The sequence below is a fragment of the Hypomesus nipponensis genome, chromosome 9, assembly GCF_054491055.1.
Source record: "Hypomesus nipponensis isolate SF chromosome 9, ASM5449105v1, whole genome shotgun sequence".
NCBI classification, from domain to species: Eukaryota; Metazoa; Chordata; class Actinopteri; order Osmeriformes; family Osmeridae; genus Hypomesus; species Hypomesus nipponensis.
The window spans coordinates 14,165,340-14,191,708 of record NC_140369.1 but is presented as its reverse complement, the minus strand read 5'-3'; the positions used below and the strand labels follow the sequence as shown (position 1 = coordinate 14,191,708).

General features: G+C 49.2%; 4 protein-coding genes across 5 annotated transcripts; 2 read left to right on the top strand and 2 right to left on the bottom strand.

The window, feature by feature from the left end:
- The first annotated feature begins 2,738 nt into the window (after positions 1–2,738).
- On the top strand, positions 2,739–5,132 carry klhdc7a (kelch domain containing 7A). 2 transcript variants are annotated; one of them, XM_084706382.1, is made up of 2 exons: positions 2,739–3,068; positions 3,249–5,132. In XM_084706382.1, exons 1-2 carry the CDS (start codon positions 2,739–2,741, stop codon positions 5,130–5,132), a joined length of 2,214 nt encoding a protein of 737 aa, XP_084562508.1. The 2 variants fall into 2 exon arrangements, with proteins under 2 accessions (XP_084562508.1, XP_084562507.1); XM_084706381.1 differs by having other exon boundaries at positions 2,739–5,132.
- A 1,876-nt stretch (positions 5,133–7,008) lies between these two features.
- On the bottom strand, positions 7,009–10,703 carry cfap107 (cilia and flagella associated protein 107). Its single transcript, XM_084706137.1, has 4 exons — positions 10,508–10,703; positions 9,782–9,892; positions 8,224–8,398; positions 7,009–7,358 (listed from the first exon to the last, which is right to left on the bottom strand). The coding sequence occupies exons 1-4, from the start codon at positions 10,616–10,618 to the stop codon at positions 7,078–7,080; spliced, it is 678 nt and encodes a 225-aa protein (XP_084562263.1). The 5' UTR covers positions 10,619–10,703; the 3' UTR covers positions 7,009–7,077.
- Positions 10,704–11,011: 308 nt separating this feature from the next.
- aadacl4 (arylacetamide deacetylase-like 4) lies at positions 11,012–14,182 on the bottom strand. Its single transcript, XM_084705900.1, has 4 exons — positions 14,006–14,182; positions 12,813–13,038; positions 12,055–12,118; positions 11,012–11,915 (listed from the first exon to the last, which is right to left on the bottom strand). The coding sequence occupies exons 1-4, from the start codon at positions 14,180–14,182 to the stop codon at positions 11,132–11,134; spliced, it is 1,251 nt and encodes a 416-aa protein (XP_084562026.1). The 3' UTR covers positions 11,012–11,131.
- A 1,606-nt stretch (positions 14,183–15,788) lies between these two features.
- Positions 15,789–24,301, top strand: dhrs3b (dehydrogenase/reductase (SDR family) member 3b). The gene is made up of 6 exons (XM_084705203.1): positions 15,789–16,471; positions 21,935–22,078; positions 22,504–22,623; positions 23,341–23,579; positions 23,765–23,890; positions 24,167–24,301. Exons 1-6 carry the CDS (start codon positions 16,277–16,279, stop codon positions 24,249–24,251), a joined length of 909 nt encoding a protein of 302 aa, XP_084561329.1. The 5' UTR covers positions 15,789–16,276; the 3' UTR covers positions 24,252–24,301.
- The last annotated feature ends 2,068 nt before the right edge of the window (positions 24,302–26,369 follow it).

Genomic DNA, 26,369 nt, shown 5'->3' with positions numbered 1-26,369 from the left:
GAGAGAGGAAGCAACCACGTTTTTTTGCGGGGTGGGAGGTGAGAGGGGTGTGGTGTTTCACCTTGCCCAAAAACAATCTTTACCCCCCCGTTCCGCTAGCGGAGAGGCACGTGAGGCTTAGGAACAATGTGAAGCTACTTTTATCTTGTGTTTCTGTTGATCATTTTGTGAAAGTGAAGAGAGAGAAAGGTTGGGTGGAGGGGGGTGCGGATTACTATATGACTACAGTGCTATTATTATCACCACAATTGTGACTCAAGAGCCACTTCAATGCCTTTTTTGTGCTTATTTTTTCCTTTTTTTTCATTTACATTCAAGAGAGAAAACAGGTCCATCAGTAACTCTGAAAGCATTCGAAAATGTGCAAATTGTCTTTTAATGGCTTAATTATCTTGCTTGATGAATACAATGCACATCCTTCGTTTGTTTACCAAATGATCAGGGTGTGCAGGGTGCTTGTGTTTGTTTTGCTGCCCATGCATGTGCACCAGATGAAAGGGTCTCTATGGCCTCTTCAACTCTGAAACACAATGATTTTCCATGTACATTGATGTTCTCCACGTGAAGTCAAGGCCGTCCATGGCGAAAGACAATGGAGCAGATAATAACACCCGATAACTGATTATGCATACTTACTAAAACGCAGAGTAGCGCGTAGCGCGTAGCTGTGGCTTGTTACGTAATGTTAGTGACCCACAGAGTGGCGGGGTATTTATAAACAGTTGTTGACTTCCTCCATTGTTTGTATGTGCCGCTGGGACATGGAATATATAGAAGCAGCCTTCTCTGACGACTCCATTTGAGAGCTCCAATTTCCCCTTACAGTTCCTGTCATATGTCATATAACAGCATAAAGTGTTCTTAATCCTAGTCCACAGACATGATGTGTTTCTTTGTTTTTTACTTTTGTGACATCGCAAGGAGAAGTGGAGGAGATATGGTAGGGTGGGAGGGGGGAGAGGGGAAGTATATGAAAGATGATAACACATCCTCAACACAAAGCACATGCTATCCTCCAAACACCATGCTCTGCCTGGGTCCCCTGGAACATAGGATGTGTGTGTGTGTGTGTGTGTATGTGTGTGGGACGGGGGAGGGAGGGGGCTAGGGGCGGGAGAGAGAGAGGTAGCTGGCTTTGTGTGCTAGCCACTGATGAATAATTCAAGAGCAGTCTAACCACTCCATGACTCCTCCATGAGTCCTATTCTCCTCATTTCACCAGCAGGCCAAGCTATCAGATGACCAGGTAGTGTCTATGTCAGGAGGACGCTGTTCAAATGTCCTTTAGTGTGACCCCCCCCCAACCATACAAACTCTCCCCACCCTCCAACCCAGCCACAAACTCCCTCTTACACCCCAATCCCCACCCACAAAACTCCCTTCACCCACACAATCCTTTCACCCCCACCCCCAAACTCCTTTTCACCCCCCCACCCCTTACACCCCCACCCACAAACTCCCTTCACCCACACACCTACCCCCTTATACCTCCACACCACCCACCCACACACTCCTTTTCACCCCCACGCATAAACTCTCTCTGCCAGGCTGCCATGTAGTCTTTGTTATGACCCTGGCCTCGAACAAGCGTGTTGTTATCGGCAACGCAAATGACAGAGTGACAGCGGGGACAGTGGTGACTGAGTGACACGGCCCTGCTGTGACAGAGACGTATGTGTGTGTGCCAGTGATGTCTATGGATATAGATGGCCTTGTCACAGTGCTCACGTCAACAATCCCACTCATTCATGGATGCTCCGAGCGATCGCTGCATCTCTCTTACAAATGGGTGTGTTTGTGATTCCAAACAGTTGCTTGGTTCGGGGTTTTCAGGCGTATTGTTTTCATGACTCCACACTGGATAATCATAGTGTATCTGAGTGAGAGCACATACCTCAACAGTTAAATTAGCTGTGTTCACACAGTATAAGAACTTTGATCTCTGAGGTTTGGCTGAACAAACAGCTGGATCCTGGTTAGTAAGCAGGACATGAATGCTGGCTATCATCTCACCCCGCCCTGTAGGCAAACTATGCTCTCTGTACTCAGCGTGTAGTTCTCTGGACTGGCAAGGGAGGGTAATCCATCAGGGTCCTCTGCAGACAGACATCTTTCAAATAAATGATCCCAGCCAAGCCCAGTGAACACCGGAATACGGGTCCCGAAAAACCACAATGTCGCAAGCAAAGATCAAAGAGACTAACCTTTGTTTAACCCGGATATCTTCATACCACTAAAATGTATACCGATGCACCTTTAAACCATTAAAGCTTTAAGCCCTCAGGTGTAGCTTCGAAGTCAGCGATGTGTAATCTGTGTTGGCAAAGAAAGTGACATCATGTGCAAATGATCTAGCGCTGACTCAGCACATCTCATAGCCAAATGGCTCCCTACTATTTCCATGTGGCCCGCAAAGCCAGGGAACGTGCAGCTCACCTGCAGCAGGTAAACCCAGGCCCGGGCTGAGCCCCGCCCCCACTTAGGAGAGAGGGAGGGATGCAAATAGAGCAGCTGACGGCAGAGAGGTTTCAGCTTTCTGCTCCGTCCTCACAGAGGACAGAACGCAGATACGCTCACCCGACCTCAGACGGGCAGAGCCACAGAAATAATCAATAAAACACTAAACAGGCGTGAAAACCTGCTTCTGTAGATTACAATATGCTTTTTTAAATAACGTAAAGGGTACCCAGGGACAGGCCAGGGAGGATTTTACCTTTGGGGACTGGTCGGTTTCAACAATGCCCATAGCAGAACTGCTTGGGGTTCAGTTTGACATGCACCTTCTGGGGAAAGTGAGTGTCTCTGTGGCTGCGGTTCTGTTCATCTCCTTGGCTTTCCGCTTCTACACCTCCAGGACCAGGGCGACCAGAAAGACCCCCCTCCACAACCCGGCTGCCCTTGCCCGGCCCTCACCTGAACCGGAATCCCCTCAGAACGGAACATGCCGGAACTGCAAAGCGGCATTGCGACAACAGAGCGCCCCCAGTGACACCGAAGATGAAGGTAAACAAAGCGAGGCCTCGCCGGTGTGCGCCGGCAGTGATGACTTGACACCCGAGGACATCAGCGTGCTCACAGGGGAGGGACAGCTGGCCCAGATCGTAAACTTCCCAGGGTTGACAAACACTGGCGAAATGGCGGAATCGCAGGACAGGATCCACGCTGAGGAACACAAGAACCTAGAAGCTCAACACCCCCCATTCCACCTCCAGGAAACCGAAACTAAGAAGAGCAGTGATTCTGACCAGGATACTGATGGCGGGTCTACGCTGAAAGTGCCTGGGCATAGTGACAGCAGGGCAGCCAGCCCCTCAGGCCGGAGGTCCCCTTACTTCCTGCAGAGGTTGGAGGGCTGTGTGGGGGTCGGGGTAGGCCGAGAGCTCAGGCAGAACCTGGACCTCCAGGGGGCCCACTCCTGTTTCCTCTCCAAGGCTGAGATCACGGTGGAGGATGCCCATCTGGTGCTGGAGGGACGAGAGGACCAGAACGTCGTCCGAGGGAAGATCTACGAATACTACGTGGAGTCGTCCTCGGTTACAGAGGCCACCCCTGGGATTGGTCGGCAGGAGCGGGGGTCGCAGGGGTCACGGGGATCGCTGGACTCGCCGTCGGGGGAGTTTGGAAGCCGGGGGAGCAGTATCTCTGAGCCTCCTCCGTCTCTGAGCCCCATCGTCATGAGGGATCTGGTTTTCACCCAGAACGTAAGCGAGAGCGAGGACCTTTTCTCCCCCTCCAGCCCAGAGCCCGGACACACCAACAGGCCAGTGCTGCTGCGGAAGGACAGCTACCTCAGCGCAGCAGAGCTCTCCGAGCTCCACATCCCCACCCCGGCCCCCAGGACCTCCACCCCACTGAAGCCCAGCCAGGGCCCTCACAGCGGGGACACCAGCCCCGCCAGCCCCCTTAGTCCAACCACAACCACCTCAGACCCCAGCACATGGGAGGAGCCCAGCCTGGAGACGGTGGCGGGCGCCAGGTTCCTCCACCCACCCACGGAGAACTCCTCTGAAGAGGAAGACAGCATGGCGGGGCGGCTCGATCTGGGCAACTGCATGGAGGTGCTGGCGCTGGCCAAGAAACGCGGCCAGGGCCACCTGCGGCAGGCGGCGCTCAGGGTCATGTCTGACAACTACTTCCAGGTCCTCAGGGACCCCGGCTTGTACGGCCGGCTGATGGCAGGGGAGCGGGATCAGGTGCAGAGACTGCGGTCGAGGGGGAGACGTTTCCTGGTGGCAGCCGACATGGACACCCAGGACTGGGGACGGAGCGACGGCTCGCAAGGGTTCGGAGCCAGCCAGAGGACATCCAGCAGGCTGTACTACTACGATGACTACCAGGACTCCTGGCACCCGCTGTGCCAAACACCGCAGGAAGTCGTTTCCAAAGGCTGCGCCATGTGCACCATGGACAACTACTTGTTTGTGGCGCTGGGCTGCCAGGGCACGGATAGGGAGATGAAACCTTCAAAGCGAGTGTTCTGCTACAACCCTGTGACGTCCATCTGGAAGGAGATCAGTCCCATGAACGAGGCCAGGCCCCACTGCAAGCTGGCAGCCCTCCAAGGCCACGTCTATGCCATCGGCGGCGAGTGCCTGTCCACCGTGGAGCGCTACGACCCCAGGAGCGACAGATGGACGTTCGTGGCTCCGCTGCCCAACGACACGTTCGCCGTGGCCCACCGCGTCACCGTGTGCAACGAGGAGCTCTTCGTTTCCGGGGGGACCCTGAGGTACACACTGCTGCGCTACAGCCCCAGGACCAACGCGTGGAGGCGGAGCCTGATCGTGGGCACCAAGGAGAGGACCACCGAGATGGTGGCGGTGAGGAGCTTCCTGTATCGCTTTGACGTCAACCCCATCCTGGGTATCAGCGTGTACCGCTACCACATGGGGGCGCGCCTGTGGTACGAGTGCAGCTCCAAGCGCATCCTCCACTGCCCCGCCTTCCAGTGCGTGGCCGTGGACGACACCATCTACTGCCTCAGCCGCCAGTTCACCATGAGGTTCCTGGCGGATGAGACGTCGCCGGCGTTCGTCGCTGACGACCTGAGTGTCCTCGCCGAGGCGAAGGGCGTGTTGTTTCCTGTGGTCCTGTCGCTGCCGGAGAAGAGGACCCTCCAGACCAGCGTGTAATCAGACAGGGGTCGTTAGAGGACCACAGAGGGACCGTCTGCTCTGATTGGGTTTTACTTTTGCGGCTGAAGGCCTTCTCCTCCTGCGGGTTGCCGGTCCCACAGGGAGGCGCAGCTGCCCTAATCAGGGGCGGTGAAAGTAAAATATTATGGCCGTTAATGGTAATTAGATGACTGCTTGTTTAGATTTATACAGACAGCGCCGCCGTATAAATCCAGTGTGTTTGTGGAAGAGCTGTTTGTTCCTTGTGTCTCCTCTGTCTGCTCCTCCTTTCCCCAGCCCCTCCCTCCCTCGCTCCTCTATCCCTCATTCCTCTCGCCTCCCTCAATTCCTCCATCACTCCTTCCCACCTCTTTCCTCACTCTTTGCCTCTTCCCTTCCTCAAGCCTCCTCCCAAGTCACACCTCACTCCCTCCCTCATCCCTTTCTCTCTCCTCCTTCCTTCCTTCCTTCCTTCCTTCCTTCCTTCCTTCCTTCCTTCCTTCCTTCCTCCCTGCAATGTAGTTACTGCTAAATCAAAGAAAATGTACTATCCTCTTTTGATTGTGGTAAAAAAAAAATCCATTCATGCTTTGGACCACAGGAAGCGATACATTTGCAATCCATGGAGGGCCATGACAGTAAAGCAGCAACATTATTCTTACAGTGGACTGGACTCAATACAATTATCCACTTTGACTCTATAAATATGACATGATTGTGGCTCACTGTGAAATATATATGAGCTACTAAAACTAAATGTCCTCTCTACTTCTGATTCCCTTCAAACGCATGAGGATTTACAATTTGGCTGCAGTTTGTAATAATACGCTGGAGATCAATGATATTGCATTGCTTCAACCAAAGTAATTTGACGTTTTCTTTTTAACCAAATAACAAAGTTATTTTCCCATCTGCACAAAATATGCGTTGTAATACAGTAATTTAAAAGTAAGAACTCATCTGGTCAATGAAAGCAATACTTGAAAAAAACTTAAGACATCCAATAGCAGACAATTGATGCATCGTGGCTAACTAGAAAAATGCAGCACAACCACAAAGTGGATTGGTTTGTTAATCAATGCACATTAAAACTCATGCATAGACAAATGGTATAATTGTAAAACTGTTTACCAAGTTTTATCAAGTTATAGTTGTTGTCCTACCAAAGTAAAAGCATACATGAGGAATGTTGCATTGTTTACAAAGTGACACTAGCGTGTTTGTGACGTGTTGCTATAGCACCATCAAGTGGTCACCGAGAGCATAAAAAAAAGAAAACGATCAACAACTCTGAGCGACAACACACGCACACTGGGCGCAACACTCACACACGCACGCACACACACACACACACACACACACACACACAATCAGTAACATCATTGAGTGTGTACATATCTCAGCCGGAGTTGCTCACGGGAGCGCCACAGGTGAAGTGTGACACAGATGGTTGACCATCAAACATAAGCATAGTTGATTCCTTCCTAATTAAACACTTTGATTCCCTGTAATGAAACAGCTAATGGAATGGGACTTAGTCAGGTCTCCTCAGACTGTCCCTTGCACGGCTTGTGGCACCTGATTCGCCTGAATGCTCAGGTCAGCCATGGCATCAACAGCACCTATCTCTCCTGGTGATGTGGGCTGGCGCTTCCAGAGCGCCTCCAAGTTTATGATAAATGTTACACGTGTGAGGAGAGGCTGTGCATGTGATCATCCTCTGAATGGGTGGACTTATGGAGTCCTTTTCGTGCACATGCCGATACACACACGCACGCATACACACACGCATACACACAGACAGGGAACATACTGACACTTCAAGACGTTACTGGATATGGAGGCTACATTTTTATTATGGGGATGCCCCAGAGTAAAGACCAAAGCAGCCGGTGACCCAAGCTCAAGTCCTGCCCCATCATCCACCAACCCCTGGTCCTCCCCCCACCCTGCCCTGATCCACCTAGGCCCGGCCGAGGGACGGGAGGAGCCCGAGGCTGGGGTAGTTGTCTGGGACCAGCCTGCTGGGCTGCTGCCTCAGCTCCAGGTCCTTGTTGTGGTTGTTGGCAGGGTAGAGTCTGCTGGAGAGGCCTCGCGGAGCGCTGGCCGAGGCGTGCTGGGGGAAGGCGCTGGCAGGGAGCCTCTGGTAGGACGAGGCGTAGACGCTGTACGCCGGGAGGGGCTCCCGCTGCTGCTCCAGATGGAGCCGTCTGGACCGAGCCAGGCCGAAGTTAGTAGGGGGGGCTGGAGTGGGGAGGGAGGGAGGGAGGGAGGGAGGGAGGGAGGGAGGGAGGGAGGGAGGGAGGGAGGGAGGGAGGGAGGGAGGGAGGGAGGGAGGGAGGGAGGGAGGGAGGGAGGGAGGGAGGGAGGGAGGGAGGGAGGGTTAACAAGAAGGAGATGGCGGCATGGTGGGGAGGTAGAGGGACAGCGAGGAGAAGAGAGAAAAGGGAGAAATGGAGAGAGAGGAAGATCCGAGGAGATGGGAGCATGAGAGGGGGAGAGGGTGACAGAGAGAAGGAGAAGGGGGAGGAAAAGAGAGTGGAGGGTGGAATAGAGAGAAAAAGAGGGAAGCAATGGAGACCGAAAAGGCAAGCAATAAACTTAAATAATGAATTAAATGTATGACAGATTTGGGACAACCAAAGAGTTATCCATCCAATGAACGCTAAGCCTAAGTGTTAGCTTGATTATAGGGCTACTTTTCCCAGCTTTATCTTTTCATGATCTCAATTGAGCCGATGTATTTTTATGTGCCAAAAAAGCTTGTTTCTGTGACGCTGATGCACTTAGACAGGATTTGTCACTATTCACTAACCAAGCAAATGGGAAGGTAGTTGAAACAGGCAGCTTGCCATAAGGGCGCCACTCCTATACCTCTACAGCAGAGCCACTTACAGGTAATGACACCGCAACATAGAAACACTACAACACAGTGCAATGTAACAACACCACAATGTCACCAACACCACAGCGTACTAACACTGCAACGTCACAACACCACTACATGTTAAACATCACAATGCAGCAATCAGCACAGCATCATAACAAAACAACATAATAACACCACAACGAGAGACGTTGAAAATGACAGGTGGGGTCTCTCTCCTACCTACTACTGGTACGTCTGACCTCTCCGGCGCCCACGCCATCTTGTCAGGGTGCCAGGAGCGCAGCGCGGGCAGAGCGGCACCGGGCTTGCGGCCATACGCCTCGTCGTAGAGGGTCACCAGGCAGTGGGAGTTGGGGATGCCATGGTGGGATAGGAGCAGCTTGCTGGGAAGACCCTGGAACAGCACACACACACACACAGACATACAGACAGTCTTCCTCGAGGCTTTAAGGGCTCCTGATACGTTCACATTCAGCCCCCCCTCCTCCCCCCTTTGAAAGTAGGAAAGAAAAATCATTGCACCCCACTTCACCCTCCACACACCCATTATAATGATATCCTCTTTTCACAGCTCTACAGCAATTTCATTCTTTCTTTATCTATGTAACCCCCCTCAACCCTCCACCCCCCCCCCCCACCTCAACAGCACCACAACCACCACCACCCCTGCAATTGCTCAGCCCCTCAGACTGAGACTTAATTCTCCGGACCATATTCTGATATTTGAATCATTTCAATACAATTCATTGCGATGCGGTTTAGGTCTGTTCACTACAGTTCAGTTCAAGTCCATTTAATTCAGTTCAATTCAATTCACTTTGTTAACCCCAAAGCAAATTGTAGTGTCAGTTAACTCCACAGTGTCCACAGTTACTGAACAAGAAAACAATCAACTGTGGTAAAAACACGCCAATCTTCTCCTCTCTTCTTTACTCCCCTCTCTTTCCGAACCTGCTGTGATGCCCAGTCCATGCAGACCTTCACATTCAGCTTCACATTCCTGCCTCCCCTCGCCTCTATTTAACCAATCATTGATCTGACGTGACTTGGCTCGCTTAGGTTATTTAAACATTGAGCTTGCTCTCACCAACTAAATCTTTCACTTCAGACATTACCTCCAGGAATGGAGGGTGAAAAAAAATCATTTTTAAGTATTCCGATATCTCATCCTGGACTTTGAGGCCTTTGGTCGTATGAGAAGGACTGTGCTCTTTGATTCACTCATCTCCTCAGATGAAAACGCAGGGCAGAGGAATGCAGATCTAACAAGCTTCTAACTGCCCAGAGGAATCAATGATTCTTACTGTTTCTGGTAAATACTAAAGTAGCTGAGAGTAACCAATGCAAGCCGCTCAATGAGAGCTGTATTAATAACTCTCTTTGTTTTTGAGTTAACTTGGTCTGACCCATGTGAATTGTAGTTTTCTTCAAATCTATGTGTTTGAATGTCTGCCCGTGAATGTGAATGTATTACCAATCATACACCTACTGTATACATGTATACATGCGTGCAGTATTTGGGACAATCCGAGCATTATCCATCCCTACACAGTATTTATATATAATTATATGTAAATATATATTATATGTATATATATATATATATATATATATATATATATATATATATATATATATATATATATATATATATATATATATATACATATATCGCTATATAGACAGATATAGCCGATGATGTGACCCACAAAGTAAGCAGTTTGTGTGATGTTCTGCGTTTTGCTCTGGCAGCTGGAGACTTGCAGGTGAGGCTGACCTCTGCTCTCCTCAGGGCACTACGTCTCAGGAAGACATCTGGTCGATGGTTCCAATGAGGCTGGTAGTCTGACCGGCTGGTGCTGTTGGCCGTCTGACATTCCCTGCTGAACTGGAGAGGAGAGTACAGGAGAGCAGAGCAGAGCAGAGGAGAGGAGAAAAGGATGGAACAGGAAAGGAGAAAACAGAGGATAAAAGAGGGAATGAGAGAGGATAGCATGAAAGACCCGACAAGGCTACAAACACGACACAGTGAGGACGAGCCCCCTGGCACAAGCGCAGCAAAAGCTCACACTGTCCCATCGACCGGAGCTGTTCTACATCATTTCTAAAGACATCCGTCGGTCCAGAGACTGCACATGCACTCCCGCAGTCCGGCTCCACGTCGATGCAATTATTCTGACCCTCACTCCAGCCTCTCCCACCGCAGGTCTGTGCTGATATTGCTCAACTGAAGCCCTCTAATCACTTTGGTATAGATCTGAATGGTGACTGGGAGGCCAGCCCAACCCTTGGCGCCCCGCCACAAAGATAGTTTGTTGAAGATCTTTGGCACGAGAGAGCAGAAGGTTGCTCATGTTCTCACATTCAATTAAAGTTTAAGGCCAACTTGACTCTTTAGAGCAGCTTAAACTACTCTGTACTTTGCTTCCGTCATTGAAACCCTCGGCCACTTTACAATGCTTTGCATGAGTGGTGCAGGAAAATATAAATGTGACAGACTTACCTGCAGTTTCTCTTCCACCCAGTTACCTATGAGGACTTTGTTGCCATATTTCTGCTCTATCCTCCAGCCAGGTAGACTCCACTTATCGCAGTAGGGCTCTCGTTTCCCCATGGTGCACAGGTGTCTCTCTCACAAACACAGGCGCAAACACACACAGAGACAAACAGCATTCACTGTGTATCTGGATGTGTGCTGTCCTATATCGGAGCAAGAATTGCCAGTCAAACACTGAGCATGAGCCGGCACTATGACATAGGCACGATAGAGAGAGACGTTCTGTTGCTATGGATACAGCAAACATTCTGTGGCTGACAGCACAGACAGGCAGCAGTGGCACTACTTAGGAGAGAAAAGGAACAATTATATCTCCTTCATGTCTGATTACTTTAAAGAGGTCTCATTACGCAGTCTTTAAGCTGCATTTTTGCTGTTGGATCGAAACCCTTGTGGAACTGGAATAGCCTTAAAACACGATTGCTCACAATAATTAAACATTCAAAGGTGTCTTTTAGCATAGTCTTTAATGTAAAATACATGACAAGGAACATCAAAATGAATGCTGATATCAATTCATGTTCCCTTAAGAAACCCACATATTAGAAACCATGGCAGAACCAGTTCATTTTAGAGAGTTTTGACATAATTCACAACACTATCCACAGCCTGTGTTGCTGAAGCAAAGCTGAGCCAGCCCTGGTTCATAAAGTTAACAATACCATGGAAACCGTCTGTCACATGGTGCCAGGTGACAACCAATCCCAGGTCAAGCAGCCTCTTCCTGTAAAGTATCCCATCATCCCTCAGGACGTCAAACTCGCAGGTGAGGACGAACGTGGGCGGAGCCAGGCGAAGGACGTCATCGTCGGCCAACAAGGGCGACACCTCAGGGTCCAGACCCGCCTTGACGGCGTGGTACACCTCGCCATCAAAGTCGTGGGAGGGGGGGTCCCGGTAGCCCCTCGTCAGGCAGGCAGGGGGCAGGTTGGCCGGGGAGAGCCACTCCTGGTACCTCTGCCTGAGCTCCAGGGGCACATGCACACCGTCCAGCACATCCAGGCACCGGGACATGTCACCGTTGAGGTACTGCAGGAAGTAGAACGCCACCCGGCCACGGAACAATATGGGCACGGCGTGGTTCTGCTGGTACGAGGGCAGACTGAAATCAGCCATCTGCAGAGCTGGGTAGATCAGGACCTGGGCACAGGGAGAGGGCAGACGTCCAGACGTCCTCCTCGCCAGGCGCTGGCACAGCGCGGCTGCCAGGTTAGCTCCAGCACTGTCGCCGCCGACCGCCACTCTGGCCGGGTCCACGCCAAACTCGGCCTCAGCCACAGACAGGAAGTGACACGTCGCGGCCTCGCAGTCATCCAGCTGTGCGGGGTACCTGTGTTCGGGGGCCAGGCGGTACCTGAAAGGGAAGGGGAGGGTACAGGGGGAGAAGTTGGATTTAGAGGATTTGTGTCCAATCCTGTGACAGATCACAGCCAAGTGGGTGTAACTGTGCTGATTTGCGAGTGCTGAAAGGAGAGTTGAGGAGGGGCACTCACCCCACAGACACCACCGTGGTCTGGGACTCCTTGGCGATGCGCCTGCAAATATCGTCGACGATATCTGATCAGGAGACACAAAGGGCTTCTTTAGAACTAGGAGAGAAGTCGTGACACACACAACCACCATTGCATAACAAGTAGACCACTATTCTTCAAGGTAGGCAATGATTTATTGCTGTGGTGATGAGCCAATTCATTTTTCTTTATTTTTTTATTATATTTTTATTATAATCATTTTTATTATATTTTGTAACCACAGAGTGTTGGAGGGAGACAGAAAAGCAGGGAGAGAGAGGGGAATGTGTGCAGGGCCAGAATCGAACCCAGGCCCCTGGTTACGAGCTTGGCCATAATGCCCTTAATCAATTCATGATCTCATTATTGACTCATTCATATATTCATTCAGTGAAACCCCTAAGCACATTTCAAACGTTGGTGTGCTCTTTAAACCAGTGAAACCTGTCAGAAGAGATTAACTCTGTGTGTGGGGTGGAGCTTGTCTGTGTGTGGGGTGGAGCTTGTCTGCGTGTGGGGTGGAGCTTGTCTGCATGTGGGGTGGAGCTTGTCTGTGTGTGGGGTGGAGCTTGTCTGTGTGTGGGGTGGAGCTTGTCTGTGTGTGGGGTGGAGCCTGTCTGTGTGTGGGGTGAAACCTGTCTGTGTTTGGGGTGGAGCCTGTCTGTGTGTGGGGTGGAGCTTGTCTGCGTGTGGGGTGGAGCCTGTCTGCGTGTGGGGTGGAGCTTGTCTGTGCACCTTACCTATGCTTCCGGTCACCCAGCCTCCCCCGTGGAAGTAGACCAGAGCCCTGCCCAGGCCCTCCCAGGCCCTCGTGGGCTCATACACCCTGATCGGCACCCCTGAGAACCTGCCATCCTTCACACGCAGCCCGGGGGGAACCGGCTTGATCCGGACCAGGAGGAAGGCCCTGATCCACCGTGTGATGCCGATCTGGGAACACAGACCCAGACGCTCCAGGATCCGGCCCTAAGGGGGGGAGGGGGAACGGCGGAGGGTTGGAAGGGGTAGGTGGGGTGAGTGCGGTTGGGAGGGGTGCGATGGGGTAAGGGGGATTACGTTAGGTGGGGTGTGGTGGGTGGGTGTGGTTGAGAGGGGTGGGGTAGGTGGGTGAGGGTGGGTGGGTGGGGTAGACAAGGGAGTGGGGTAGGTGGGGCAGACAGGAAGAGTGTAGGTGGGGCAGACAGGAAGAGTGTAGGTGGGGCAGACAGGAAGAGTGTAGGTGGGGCAGACAGGAAGAGTGTAGGTGGGGCAGACAGGAAGAGTGTAGGTGGGGCAGACAGGAAGAGTGTAGGTGGGAAGGCAGGCCGACATTCTACGGTGATCCATCAACGGGGAGGCAAGATAAAACGTTTTATGTCTCGCCACACAATTACAATCAAAGGCTTGTTGACATTTATGACAACAATAAAACATCCTAGTTAAGTAGGTCATTCAGAGAGTTCATCTGTAATCCAGGCATGCTGCTTCTTCTTGGTTTGGCCCTCTACCAGATGGTTCTTTGTAAAAGAAAGTTACAAACCATTGTGAAGGGCTTTTGGAGGAAATAGCACATATACATTTTGCTAAATCAGCATTGTGAGAATCATGAACTCAGTATACTCCAGGGGCCAAAGTTAAATCTCTGCACCTTCACTGAGTAAACGCATCATTAAAGTGTGCACTCATGCCCTTGTGTAAACAGCTCCAACCCAGAAAGTCGGAAATGACTTTGAGTTTATCAGGGGGGGAATAGAGGACACTAAAAGGACAACCATTTCTGTGGTTAGAAACCACAGAGTAAAGGAAAACATGGCTTTTGGGTTGCAGCAGACCTATTAAAAAAAGCTTCTGGAATAGGTTCCATTCATTATTCCACCAGTGAACATGAACATGATTTGACTTGCAGAAAACATGAAATAATAAGCAGTAACAATTCCGCGGATAAGACACTCACCACAATCGCTATGCCAACCAACAAGCCATGAACTACATGCAGTTTCCAAGGATTCGCCACCCCAGGAGGAATGTCTGAATTCATCAGCTCCGAGTATACAAGGCCAATTACCAGGAGGAGGAAGGCAGCGACGAGCGCAGCAAAGCCAATTATTAAAATTGCTGTGGCGATGTCCATGCTGCCTTGAGTCGGAAACAGTGTAGGTGATGGTCCTTGCAGGTAAACATTTCACCCAGCTAGTCCCTCACTCCTCCCACATCTCTCTCTGAAGCCACATTGTTAACCCCTGCTCTCTCTCTCTCTCGCTCTCTTAAAGGGCATATTTGACTGGCCCAGTAGTCAGGCATTATAAGGGAATTCCTATGTATTGTGATTATGATTTGTTTGAAAGATTTGTTTGTGAGGATTTTTAAGCGTTTTTTTTCACAAATGTCACGTTTGTGTCTAAGGCTCACAACTTTTACAGGCACTCCCAAGTGACAACATTCATTTTCAATCGGAACTCATTCAACATTCATTACCAACCCACACACGTTGTTGAGAAACTGTAAACCCACACTCTGTTTGCATATCTCATAGGAAACACAGTGACTAACAGTCTACATAAACAGACCAGACAGACTGTTAAGATAAAGAAAAGCTGTACATGTATTTATAACTGTATAGTTGAGTTAACTAGATGTTCCGTGAGTAACTACTCCTGGGATAAAGAGCCTGTACTTTATCGATTCATCTGTAGATGGCAGTGATGGCTTGAGTGATAACAAACCACCACTGGACACAGGACACAGTGGTGGTTGGAAGGTTTAGAGAAAACAACATTCATCAACGAGACTGCATGTCTTTCTATGTATAAAACATCCGACTCTGAAAGCATTTAGCTGGATATCCATAGTATGCAAGAACGTTTGTAAATCTGTTCTCAAAACCAAGTAGGATTTCCCTGTTTTTTATTCCAATAAACGACAGAAAAGGGCCAGCATCTGGATCTATTTTCCAGGACTAGCCAGCCCCAGAGAGTCTTCCAGTGTGGAAGAAGCTGGGCCTGGCACAATGCAGCCATTGTGAGTTTTGCTCTTTAAAGCCATCCCATATTCTGAAAAAGCCCTCAGCCTTTCAGCTAAACCCAAGGTTCGGGCCAGAAATCACAGCCTGGAATCTCATCTGCAGCTCATGAATTCACTGGATTTGTTTTTCAGGTAATCATGTGGAGTTTCAGTCCCTCTCTCTCTCTGGGACAGTAAGTTCCTTTCGAACTGCACTGTCACAGGAAATGGTGGGACACTGAGCAGGAATGACCACAACTCAAGATAGTAAACATGTTGTCTTGTTTGGATCTCAAAGACCTGTCATAAAGGGTGTGTGTGTCTGTGTGTGGAGGGGAAGAGAGAGAGAGAGAGAGAGAGAGAGAGAGAGAGAGAGAGAGAGAGAGAGAGAGAGAGAGAGAGAGAGAGGGAGAGAGAGAGACAGAGAGAGAGAGAGAGAGAGAGAGGGAGAGAGAGAGAGTACTTTTAATCTTTGTCCTAAAAGTCATAGAAACATCATTTCTAAGAATACAACTTTTGCATCAAGTGGTTTTTACAAAAACATGCTACTTATAAACATGTTACTTATTATCTAGCCTGGTCAATGTGACTCCACAATCGACTGTAGAAGCAGATATGGCTGGGAGTCCCAAAGACAACCACTCAGCAGACACCCAATGAAGCAACATATCCCTACCCAGTCAACCTGTCAATCAGGATTAATGCTCACACAAACCTCCCCTCAGATACCAGTCTCCTCGTCACTGCTGAAGCTGCAAAATTGTAAAGTAAGCTATATCTTTGAGCGAGCAGAGGCGGTAGCGTTTACGTCCAGGATAAGTTTTGGAATACAACACCGAAGACGGCACTTGTAACCGATTCAGTAGCGCGCTACTACTAGAACCACGTCCGTCTCGCTGTTTTCCTGTCGTTCAACGTTTACTAACCTACCTGCGTAATAAACGATTGAATTTAAAAGACAAGACTGACAGTACGCGAGTGGGATAACATGTCCGAAATATTTCAATTGACGGGATTGTTTTAATTTCCGCTGGGATCCTATATGTCTTGAAACTTCGACTTGGCTGCACAAGATAGTGGTAGTATACAGATAACTCAGAAAAGCACTTTTGAACTCTGGTCTGGCAGGGGGAAAACGTCGAGATTAGAGGTTTACCTTGCTCGGGTCCCAAGTGCATACAAACGCGTAACAAAGACGTTTGGTTACCCAAGGAGCTGAAGCAAGATGGATTTTAAGGTTTTGGGTTCTATGCTGTTTTTCCCCATTCAAATGATCTATTATATAGTCAAAGCAAGTGTGTTGTCACTGCTACCGAGCAGAAGAAAAGACTTGAGCCAAGAGATAGTTCTGATCACCGGCGGTGGAAGAGGCATCGGCCGTTACCTGGCCGAGGAGTTTGCCGAGCAGGGGGCTAAAAAGGTAAATACAACAGCCAAATTCAAAATTACAACTATGTGTGTCGATATACTGCATTTTATAACGTATTATTATTATTTGTTTATTTATTTTGCTTATCAATGTTTGATTTAATAATGTAATTCATCAAGAGTTGGCTTAGTAAAACTTTTTGATTGGGACACTGTTAGACACTTAGCTTATCACACATTATTTATGTGTACAGGCTTATTTGCAGTGATTACATTCCGTCAACAAGGAAAGCAATCACGTTCAGAACTTTGTTGTTGCCAAGTAATTTTGACTTTAGGATTTGAAGGGTTTGTTAGTGATTATTACATAGTGTTCTACACCACAGACTCCCATAAAATCCCACCCTTGATAACCGATGCTTGGTGCGTGACACACACGCACGCACGCACACACACACACACACACACACACACACACGCACACGCACACGCACACGCGCACACACACACACACACACACACACACTCACACTGTCTCCTTCCCTTGGAGTGGCAGGTACACAGTGAGTGTCAAAGACATGAGTTCATTCTCTTGTTATTATCTATTGTTTCCTGTGTGGTGGGAAGGCAAGGGTCATGACCTTCAAGTAGTCAGACCAATGAGATTGGAGGACACTGACCTCGATATTTGGTTCAAGAGGGGTTCACTCTGTGGCCAGGGCTCCAGAACTCTAAGGTCCCTGTCTGTGACATCATCATGGAGCATCAGCAAGAATGCCTGACAGTGACAGATACACAATCTAGCCGACACAACACTTCTCATGTTCACAACAGATCCTTTATCACACCCAGCAGGGCGAACCTTAACCCTTGTTTCAAGGATCTATAATGTACCACCACTGTATTGAACAGCAGAACACAGCCTCTGAAATGTGATGACTTTCACTAGTGAGCCCAACAATAAGTAAAATATCAATACCAGGGTACATAGATTGTCTTAGACTGTGTTTATGGCAGTTATATACAAATAATTAATACACCACAAGGACATACACACAATGACACATACTGTATGTGTACTACTGACTGAAGCCTTAAGGACACATTTCAGGGTTGCATTAAAAAAGTGCTGTCCTGATTACATGCAGTCTTTTGCACTGTGCAAAGGGAAACCCCAGCTATTAATGAAGTCTGCGATGAATTACATGTCATTTTTTCATGCTAAATAGATCTGGGGTTTCAAATTCAATTAAGCTGCTTTATTTGAAGGGTTTAGTGAAGATGGGTCATTTTTACTCTTAGGACAAGGGGAGTACATATTGTTAAGACTGCAAGGTTTAATCAAGTGAATTGAGATACTGTATCTATCTATGCAGAGTGTTGGTGGGAATGTAGAGTGTGGTCTAGAAATACATTGAAAGTACATTTCAGTATCTCTGTCACATGAAATACCACCTCGTATATTTTGGTCAGCTCGTGTCCAAGGCTAGGTCTGCCAGGACAATGTAACAACCAAATTGGAGGTATCAAGCTCCACTTTTACTTGTGCTTGATATGAACCAACCCACTGTAGCACGACATCATGTTTCAGCAGCCTGCCTCACCCATCCAAAACATGCACCCAGACGATTTTGTTTGTTTGTTATAAATAGCCTGCCTCCACCACACCTCTCCCTAACAAGGAGTAGTCACTTAGGCTTGAAATGCCCCAGTGAGTGCTCTGACAGCAGAGCTGCCAGGGCCTGAGTCCAGGCACAGGCCCCTCTGGGAGAGCTCAGCTCGCCTGTGGAAACCAGAGCAAGCGAGCGTCCAAACATGCCAGCTTAACTACAATGTGTTTGGTTAACTCTTAGATGGTATTGTGTTTGGAAAGGTTCCAGCAAGGAGCAGTGAATCTCTCTTGGGGTTATCTCCGGACGTCAAGACTCTACACGTTTGACAATCTACTTGATATGCTAAAATCCCTAGATGTGGATGTTTGGTTTGGTCTTTTGCTCTTCGATACCTGTTGTTGTGGCCGTCCAATAGGTGAGCCCTGTTAGCCCGCTGGCCAAAGACTGGCAGTATAGGCCTCATTTTCAAGTGAATGACATCAGCCTCCGTTTTCCTTTCAGTGCCATATCCCCAGGGGGAACAGTGGAGAGGGAAGCAGTGGGGTTTAAAAGCTATACTTTGCAGCTGCACAACAAAGGATGTCAGGAGGCCTTTCAGCTGCTCTATTGTTGAGTATTATCAAGGTGTGAAGACCTTGAAAACAACACCTGCACTAGAACGCCTCACAATTACCTTCCTTCAAGTGAAGAGATGCTGAGAAAGAAATGGGGCATTCATCAATAGCACTAGGTCTTTGGAACACTCAGAGGACAACTCGCTCCAGTTTGAGGTACTCTGTGACTGGAAAGAGTTGAAGATAGAGAGAGGGGGAGCGAGACCAAGGCCTATGAAGAAAGAGGGAGAGAGGGGAATGCAAAGAGAGAGGGGGTGTGGGGATGCAAAGAGAGAGGGCGAGTTTATAAGAAAAAGGGAGAAAGGGGGATTCCAAAACAGAGGGAGGGAGAGAGGGGTATGGAGAGAGGGAGAGAGGGGTATGGAGAGAGGGAGAGAGGGGTATGGAGAGAGGGAGAGAGGGGTATGGAGAGAGGAAGAGAGGGGTATGGAGAGAGGAAGAGAGGGGTATGGAGAGAGGAAGAGAGGGGTATGGAGAGAGGAAGAGAGGGGTATGGAGAGAGGGAGAGAGGGGTATGGAGAGAGGGAGAGAGGGGTATGGAGAGAGGAAGAGAGGGGTATGGAGAGAGGAAGAGAGGGGTATGGAGAGAGGAAGAGAGGGGTATGGAGAGAGGAAGAGAGGGGTATGGAGAGAGGAAGAGAGGGGTATGGAGAGAGGGAGAGAGGGGTATGGAGAGAGGGAGAGAGGGGTAAGGAGAGAGGAAGAGAGGGGTATGGAGAGAGGAAGAGAGGGGTATGGAGAGAGGAAGAGAGGGGTATGGAGAGAGGAAGAGAGGGGTATGGAGAGAGGGAGAGAGGGGTATGGAGAGAGGGAGAGAGGGGTATGGAGAGAGGAAGAGAGGGGTATGGAGAGAGGAAGAGAGGGGTATGGAGAGAGGAAGAGAGGGGTATGGAGAGAGGAAGAGAGGGGTATGGAGAGAGGAAGAGAGGGGTATGCATAAAGTGTGTAGCAGTGGGACGGTCGTCCAGGCTAAGGAGTTGTTCCAGCAGGGGGTTCAAAGGAATGGAAGAGAGCTTCCACAGCAGTTTAGCTGACTGATTCACCACTGGGAGCAGACCTATTCACTTGGCTCTCGATGGTCTCTTTGTAACTATAAATATATAATGATCGTTCATGAATAACAGGGCGATTCTTGGGTCTACATTTGGCATTTCTATCTTTATTGGGCCATTGAACTATGTTTTGACGAGCTGTTTTAAACAAAATAGTCTTAGTTTGGTCACGGTATGACGTGAGTGTGGATGTGTGTGTGTGTTGGGGGGAGGGATGGAGGCGGGAAGCACACTGCTCCCAGCTGGTTATTGCCCTACATCTGACCCTCCTGTCTCCACACTAATTAGACGGCGACAGGCGACTGCTTCCTGAACTCCTGATGCCCCCTCTGTGCCCCCCACCTCATCACGTCCGTCCCCCACACCCCTATGTGTACACCTCCCCCTCCCCCCAGCTCCTCTGTGTCCCCATCTTCTGCCTTTCCTCTCTATGCCCCTCCCCTCTCTCCACCCTTCTGCCCCCACCCTCCGCCCCTCTACCTCCCCCCTTCGCCTCTCCCCTCTCTGTTCCAGCAGCGCTGGCTCATTGAAGGGCTGTGTGGTAGGACGAGGGCCTACTTGTCCTACCTGCTGCTTGATAGAAACCGCTTCACTCACAGCCAGTCACATTTGTAACACGACAATGGAAAGGTTCTTGGCTCAAATATGTTCTTTGTTGACGCGGTGCCCCCTCAAAGTAATTACTGTATTCCCTCTGGAAAACTCTGAGGGACAGAGAGCAATCAGAAAGTGTTTTCTTACCTTTCCCACTGAAGGGCTCTCTACTGATGGTAATTTGGTCCTCCATTGTCTGTCCTGATGGGCCTGTGTTTTGAAGCCAGTGATAAGCATAATGAATTGAATAACAACTTACCAGGAGAGACCTGGCTAAGAGGCCTTTTTAATGAGAACTGTCAGGTTTGTTTGTTAGGCTGAAATCCCATTAAAGGCTTGCATTCATTTATCAAGGCAGGCTGAGGACCTGTCCAGTCTTCCTCATTACTCTGGCTGAGGTGCAAATGAAGCAAATAGAAAGCCACCTGAAACAAAAGCCGAGGAGAAGATAAACTTTTGGAGGCTTGCATTTGTCAAAGCCCTGCATATAATAAAGATTAGACTTGGCTTTTGCTTCCCCTCGGTCTGAACCTGCCAGCACACAAAGCAAGCAAACGTTTCACCCCCCGGGCCTCTTTCGTGGGATGCTGGAGTCAGCACAATCTGAGGGGAGCTGAGGCTTCAACGCGGGAGGAGGAAGGATGGGAGAGCTGTGCTCCAGACACTGCTTTCTAGTGCAGCGCTGAAACCTTCGCACAACAGTTTGAGGAGTGAACGCGCACACTTGCGCCACTCACACACTCTCACACACACAGGATCGCTTTCCAGAAGACTTTCCGCTCAAATATTAACCTTGGTCACTGGCGACTAGCCTCCCCAATCTCCACCCCCCCGCGCCCCCAGACTCCGTGACCAGTAGAGACTTTGGGGCTCGTCTATCCAGCAGGCCGTGTAATGTCCCCGAGAATGTGTGTGTGTGAGAGAGATGAACAAGCCTCACCCCCTGATTTCATTACCTTTCCCTGACCCCAAAGACTGACAGATCTAAGTGCCCAATCACCGGCACCCCTCCTCCTCCCCTCATCCTCCTCCCACACACACACACACAGCTTACTCCCTCTCCCCTCCTCTCCCCTCCTCCCTTCTCCCGTATTCCCCGGTCAAATGACTAGCCTTCATTTACTCCGCCGGCCCATAAAGAGACAGTCCATTCACACATCCCCCACCCCCCTCTTTAATCCTACTCTGAGAGTCTGAAAACACCTCCCTGCTCTGTTCTGTGGCCGTGAGAAGGCCTGCCCTTCCTGTAGATGTTCCCCACACCTCCAGCCCGTCCTTCTGTCCTCCGAGCCCAGCCGTGAACTCCCTGACTGGCACGTTCAAATGCATCTGGCCTTGTTCACTGAACCAGGAAGTTGGCATGAAGGTCGTCCATAGTAGCTCCTCTTAGAGCCTAGACAGGATGGAATCTCACTGCCTGACTTTGCTGATGTGTCTACTCTACACAATACTTATTTATATTTGGGTATGGGTTAGGTCTGATTATTACTTTTTGTTTATTTTTTTTATTTTTTTGTTGTTGACATAGTTAGTACCTCAAAATAACAAATTAAATGATACCTATCTAAATAAAAATCTTACTTAATAAATGTATATAGCTTTTACGTTGTTGGTAAACCCTGGTCCACCATGCCTGTGTCAGGTAATCCTGTGGGGCCGCACAGAGAAGTGTCTGAAGGAGACGTGTGAGCAGATCTCCCTGACAGGAACCGAGTGCCACTACTTCCTGTGTGACGTGGCCAATCGGGAGGAGGTTTACAAGCAAGCCAAGGTGGTCAGAGAGAAGGTATTTATCAAATGTTTTTTTTGTACCTGAGTAGATTCCTAGCTGTCTAGATTCCTAGCTGTCTAGATTCCTAGCTGACTAGATTCCTAGCTGTCTAGATTCTTCGCTGACTAAATTCCTAGCTGTCGAGATTCCTAGCTGTCCAGGTTCTTAGTTGACTCGATTCCTAGCTGACTAGATTCCTAGCTGACTAGATTCCTAGATGTGTTCTTTCCGAGCTGTCTAGCTGCTCCATCTGTTGCTGAGGTCAACCTCCAGTAGAAATGTCTGGATGAGATAAGAGTGTAGAGTATTACCATCGCTCAGCTGCCTTGCTACTACATGTAACTCCAGCTCTTATGAGAGGAGGACAAGTCAGATAGCATCTCTTTGAGAGGGGGATGAAGGCCATGTTTTAGTGAGCGTGGCTGTGCTGCTGTTCCCAGGTGGGAGATGTGACCGTGCTGGTCAACAATGCAGCGGTGGTGCATGGGAAGAACCTGATGGAGAGTGACGATGACGCTCTGCTGAAATCCCAGCATGTCAACACCCTGGGCCAGTTCTGGGTAAGAGGCTGAGAGCGGGACATGTGTTTGAGTGTGTGTGTAGTGTGTGTGTGTGTGTGTGTGGGTGTGGGATGTGTATACGGGGTTTGTGTGTGTGTGTAGGGTGTGCATGTGTGTGTATATAGGGTGTGTGTGTGTGTTTGTGTGTGAGGAGGGCTTCCCCACTGTAGATTAGGATTATCCTTCTGGTAAAAATGCCTTTGCATGTTGACAAGCAATCAAGCAAATGCCTGAGGTTAGTGGGGATGTGTGTGTGTGTGTGTTTGAGGGCTGCTGTCAAGTCAGTCCCTGTTGGGTTGAGGGTAATGTCAGGGTATTTCCAGACTGTCATAGTGCACAACACATGAGAGGGCCTCTTAGGCGCATATTGTGCCTCCCTGTGTCACTGGAGATCAAACAGACATATTGTATGCAGACAGAAACGCAATTATCAGCTAAATGGAGGTGGAAATGTAATCTGTGACTCGGCTTTGACCCCATGCTCTGTCTTTCTGTCTCCCTCCCTCTTTCTCTCTCTATCCCTCTCTCCTTCTATCCCTCTCTCTACTATCCCCTCTCTCTACCACCCCTCTCTCTATGCTTCTATCCCTCTCTCTCTCCGTCTCCCTTTCTCAATCTCCCTCTGTCTCGATCTCTCTCTCTATCCCCCCTTTTCTGCCTCTCTCTCTCCTTCTCCCCCCTCTTCTCTACCTCTCTCTCTCCACCCCCGCCCTCCAGACGACCAAGGCGTTCCTCCCCAGGATGCTGGAGCTGCATCACGGTCATGTGGTGTGCATCAACTCCATCCTGTCTCAGTCTCCCATCCCCGGGGCCATCGACTACTGCACCTCCAAGGCCTCGTCCCTGGCCTTCATGGAGAGCCTGACCCTGGGCCTGCTGGACTGTCCCGGGGTGTACTGCACCACTGTGCTCCCCTTCCACACCAACACTGACATGTTCCAGGGCATGAGAGTCAGGTGAGGAGGAGGTCTGGTGTATACGGAGGGGTCAGGGGTCACGTGGCGCTTCAACTGTAGTTCTCGAAAGTTCTCCCGTTCATCCAGTTGTAGTTGGATCTCCTAATGCGTTCCTAATGACTTCATCAGCTATACAGTATTTACTGTATTTATATTAGTGTACTAACTGGATGGTGATCCTGCAGGTTTCCCCAGCTCTTCCCTCCACTCAAGCCCAAGACGGTGGCCCAGAGGACGGTGGATGCAGTCCGGACCAACACTGCCTTCCTCTACCTGCCCTGGACCATGCACGCGCTCGTCTTCCTCAAAAGGTAATGCTGCTCCCACTCCACAGAGCCCAGATGAAGACTCCAGCGGACCCCAATCTGGGGGATTATTTGTGTCTATTTGCGTCATTTGCGTGTTGTGTTGTACTGTCATTATGACCTGTTTCTCAAACTGTTTCTGCGGTCTTTTTCATCCTTGATTATCTGCGGCACGTCCTATACTTATTTTGGATGAAAAGATTCTGCTCAGTGAATACGTGTAAATGTGTGATGTCCTCTTACTGTATATTTCTCGCCCCCCCCCCTCCCTCTATCCACCAGCTTCATGCCCCAGGCAGCGCTTGAAGAGATCCACAGGTTCTCTGGAAGCTACACCTGCATGGACACGTTCAAGGGGAGGACGTGAGGGAGGCTGGGGCTGAGAGGGAGAGAGAGGCCAGCCAACACCATGAACTCTGGGGGGGTGGAGGGGGCGGGGTGGGGGGAGGGGGGGTGTATGAAAGGGAAGCAGTCATGGACTGGACTGTGACATTGAACAATGCTGGAGGTCTCCTCTTAACTCGCTGGCAACGTGTCCTGGGGACTCCAGAGAAGATGAAGATGTTCTTCAGAGCGTGTCGGACTCTCGCCTGGTCTCATTTCTGAGATTGTACGTGTAGCTCGGAGGACCCCGGAAACCTTCTCACTCTGAAGCCATAAATCAGTTGGAATGAACCACGTTTCGGGAGGTTTTCAGACAAAATAACAAACCGGTTTGTTTATGCTACTTTTATTCTATGTGTTATGTGTCTATGTATGATCATGATAATAAAAAAAAAAAGTGTTTTAGAGAATTTAGATGTTGTTCATGCAGGGTGGAGGAGGAAGGAGGTGTTAGGAGGAACAGGAGAGGTGTGATTGGAAGGGGAAACATGGTAGCAGTAGTAGTAGTTGGTACTTTATTCACCCTAGAGGGAAAATTACGGTAAATGTTCAAACTCATCTGATTTCATGCCAACCGTGGAATCACTAGCCACCTCACACCATGGTCAGTTCTTAAAAACAATCTGTGTGCTTGTTGGATTTCCTCTCAAAACGGGTCGATGTTGGAGGTTGGAGGAACTAAAATGGCATCTTAATTATCTTGAATCACTTTAGAACTATTACCTTTGACATATGCTATCACCTATATAGTTAGATGGGCTTAAAGACAAGACTGACAAAGGCCTAATTTTGACTTCCCATGAAGTTCTTACTGAAAAGATTATAAACGGTGTTTGTCCACATTCATAAAGTTCCTTTATTGGAACATATATGGATTATTGGGAGTTCAAACGACATGGACTTAAGCCCCTACACAGCAACCCAGGTTAGATTCTGGCTCAGGTCATTTCTTCATGTCTTCCTCTCTCACTCTACCCCACATTTTCCGTCTTTGGAAGAAAAAATGTTGAAGTGTATCTTCCATAAAAAGAAGTTCCATGAATAGAATTTGTTGTTGCTTCCACCAGCCACAATGTCTTGTTATTGCTCCGTCTTTGCAGTGTTTCCTCACATTCTCTGCTTGTAAAACAGTTTGCAAAGAGCAAACTGAGGAACTGGGAATGTATTTATCCATAGGTCATGTTGTGAAAAGCAGAGAAAGGTTAAGTCTGACATCTAAAACAAGCAGGGTGCAGAATACTCAGCCAGAAGGTAAGTCGTAGTTGTGGCAGTAGAGACACCTTGGAAAATAACTGTTAGTGTTGGTCTCACGGTTGGTATCTGTCATCTTTCTTCTCCAGCCGTTAAAGGATGGTCACTGACTTTCTGTCCAACATTAACAGCTCTGGGAAAATAATTAAGAGACCACAACACCTTTTTCTTTCCTTTGACAAATCAGTTTTATTGGCTGCTGTCCTTGTATTGTAAGTATCTCTTCACCTTTCCACCCTACTCTTAAACAGGTAAACACTAAACAGTGATCTGTAACTAACCAATCCAGAAGATAAGAGAGCTGAAAGGGAGACATATCACGTCTGGGAACATGTTATGGCATGCATGCATACATAAACACTCACACATACACAAGTACACATCTGCCCCCCTTGCTCTCACACACACGCAAGAACACAGCACACCCAGATGCTCGCACACACGCACACACACACACGCACACAAAAATAGCAGTGCCCGTTAAAGAAGAGAAAGTGTCTGACCTTTGGCTGGCAGACAAGGCCCATAAACCTTCATTTGAATCCCAGTGAACCACAACTGCCTCCTATGTGCTCACCATAGGGCTTCACATTGTGATCAGTAGGTGACCCGCACTGAGCTGGAGAGTACAGGAGAGAGAGAGGGAGGGAGGGAAGGAGGGAGGAAAGAAGGAAGGAGAGAGGAGAGAAAGGGAAACAGAGAGATGGAGAGACAGAAACGGAAGGGGGAGAGGGACGGAGGAAGAAGGGACGAGAGGGAGAGAGGAAACGAGGGGAAGAGGTTAAGAGAGAGAGAGAGAGGGAGAGAAGGTAAAGAGGAAGGGAGCGAGAGGATGCACTCTCCTGAGAGA